This window comes from Cicer arietinum, chromosome 1 (assembly GCF_000331145.2).
Source record: "Cicer arietinum cultivar CDC Frontier isolate Library 1 chromosome 1, Cicar.CDCFrontier_v2.0, whole genome shotgun sequence".
Lineage (NCBI taxonomy): Eukaryota > Viridiplantae > Streptophyta > Magnoliopsida > Fabales > Fabaceae > Cicer > Cicer arietinum.
In genome coordinates this window covers 18,535,363-18,537,565 of record NC_021160.2, presented here as the reverse complement: position 1 = coordinate 18,537,565, position 2,203 = coordinate 18,535,363, and the positions used below count along the sequence as shown (strand labels likewise).

The 2,203-nt window shown below is 36.3% G+C and overlaps 1 protein-coding gene across 1 annotated transcript in view; it reads right to left on the bottom strand.

Annotated features, from left to right (window-relative positions):
• The window catches only part of LOC140921098 (uncharacterized), a 3,104-nt gene extending 1,325 nt beyond the window's left edge, over nucleotides 1–1,779 (bottom strand). Inside the window, exons 1-2 of the mRNA XM_073370954.1 lie at nucleotides 1,719–1,779; nucleotides 14–1,022 (exon numbers count right to left, since the gene is read on the bottom strand). Coding sequence (XP_073227055.1) covers nucleotides 14–994 — 981 coding nt within the window. The 5' untranslated portion in view covers nucleotides 995–1,022; nucleotides 1,719–1,779. The remainder of the gene's footprint in view (nucleotides 1–13; nucleotides 1,023–1,718) is intronic.
• Nucleotides 1,780–2,203: the final 424 nt, after the last annotated feature.

Below are 2,203 nucleotides of genomic sequence, written 5' to 3'. Positions count from 1 at the left end.
TGCTAAGTATGACCTTCACTTTATCTTTACTACTAGTGAACTTCAATAAATCAGACTTTAATGATGCAACATTTTTTTCAAGTTCAATGCATCTTGCAGATTTGTCATGTGAATCCTTTGTACTCATTAACTGTTTAATAGAATTCACATACTCATCATGTAGTTCATTGAATGCTTCATGTAGTTCATCATAAGAGGGATTAGATTGAGAACTTACCTCACTTTCAGATTCTGAATCTGTGTTTGCCATAAGACATAGATTTGCTTCTTCTTCTTCTGAAGAGGCAGAGGATTCTTCATTGTCATTCCATGCAACATATGCTTTTCTGGTTTTGGGAGCTGGTTCCTTCCCTTTAGTCTTTGCAGTCCTATTTTTGTTTTGCAACTTGTAACACTCAGACTTTATATGGCCTGTTTTACCACACTCATAACAGGTGATTTTCTTGTTGTCACTAGTCTTAGAACTTGATGGCTTTCTGAACTTGTTGTCTTTCTTTTTCAGAAACTTTTTAAACTTTTTGACAAGTAAACCAATCTCAGGCTCTTCGTCAGTCTCACTGCTTGACTCATCTGAGCAGCTTTCTTGTTCAGACTTTGATTGGTGCGTTTGGGCTTTCAAAGACAGTCCTTTTCTTTTCCTGTTATATTGTTCTAACTCATCTAATCTGTGCAATTCCATCTCATGCTCCCTGAGCTTTCCAAACAGTGTTGCAATAGTCATGTTTGCAAGATCCTTTGATTCAGCAATGGCAGTTATCTTGGGCTGCCATTCTCTTGTCAAACACCTCATTACTTTTCCTATTTGTTGCTCATTGTCCATAACTTTTTCTAGAGCATGTAGATTGTTGATGATGTGAGTGAACCTTGTTTGCAGGTCATTAATGGAATCATCTTTCTTCATGCTGAATAGTTCGTACTCATGCATGAGAGTATTTGTTCTGGCCCTTTTCACATCAGTAGTTCCTTCATGTGTTTGTTGAAGAGTGTCCCACATCTCTTTGGCAGTCTTGCAGTTTGAGACCCTGAAAAATTCATCAGCTGATAATGCAGAGGTTAATATGTTCTTAGCATTATATCCTACTTTCTTCTTATTATCCTCAGACCAGTCAGATCTGGGTTTAGGGATTAGTGAATCACCAGTCCCAGCTATTTTAGGAATGAAGGGTCCATTTTCTACAACATCTAGAATATCAATACCACTAGCTTCTAGAAATATTAACATCCTATGTTTCCAATACATGTATGCGGCCCCCTTGAAAGCAGGGGGACTAGCAAGGGAAGCACCTTCTCCTAGAAATTCAACTGAGGCCATGTTCTTTTATGAGAATTACTCTAAAAAAGGTAGGCTCTTGATGCCAATTGTTGAAAATAATGACCTCTATTGTCTAAAAAGGTATATGACAGTTTTTAAAAAATGCAACAAGATTGATAATCAATTTAACAAAAGAACACTTTTATTAAACTAATGATCAATCACAGTCCCAAGGAATTGTTTCTAAGCGAAGGTTCACACTTACATGTATTGACTAATTACTAGTCCAGCATATACAGTAATTGTTCTACAAATTAATCAAGATACAAGCATGCCAATTTAACCATTCAAGCGATATCAATGAAAACATAATACATCTATAGCATGCAATCAAGATTAATCATACAATCATACAATGATACAATGCAAGATGGAAATAAAGAGTAAGGGATAGAGAGTAGTGCACCGCGATTTTATACTGGTTCAGCCGTCTATCTGACGGCCTACGTCCAGTCCCGAAATTAAACGATTTCGGCCTTTTCAATGGAATCTTCTAGAGTGTTTTACAGATGTTCCAGCTCTCCCGGCCTATCAATCTTAAAACTCCCTCTCTATTCTATTTCACAACCACTGTATCCCAGAGTTTCTCTACAAACTCTTCCAAGATCACAGTAAAGCTTCTTCTTGATGAGCCCTCTCAACAATGAAGATAACTACCAGTTTCACTACTGGATTTTTATCAGTTCTTTCTTTACAAAATCTTTGTTACAGAAAATATAAAAGATATACAAAATTTGTCTCAATCACTAGCAATGAATCTCACACAAGAAGTTGTTTGCCCATTTGAGTGTTTGTAATGAATCTCACACAAGAAGTCTTTTTCAGCTTTCTATTGATTATGAATAATCGTTGGTTCTGGGTCTGAAAAAGCAATATCAAAGGTTATTCAAA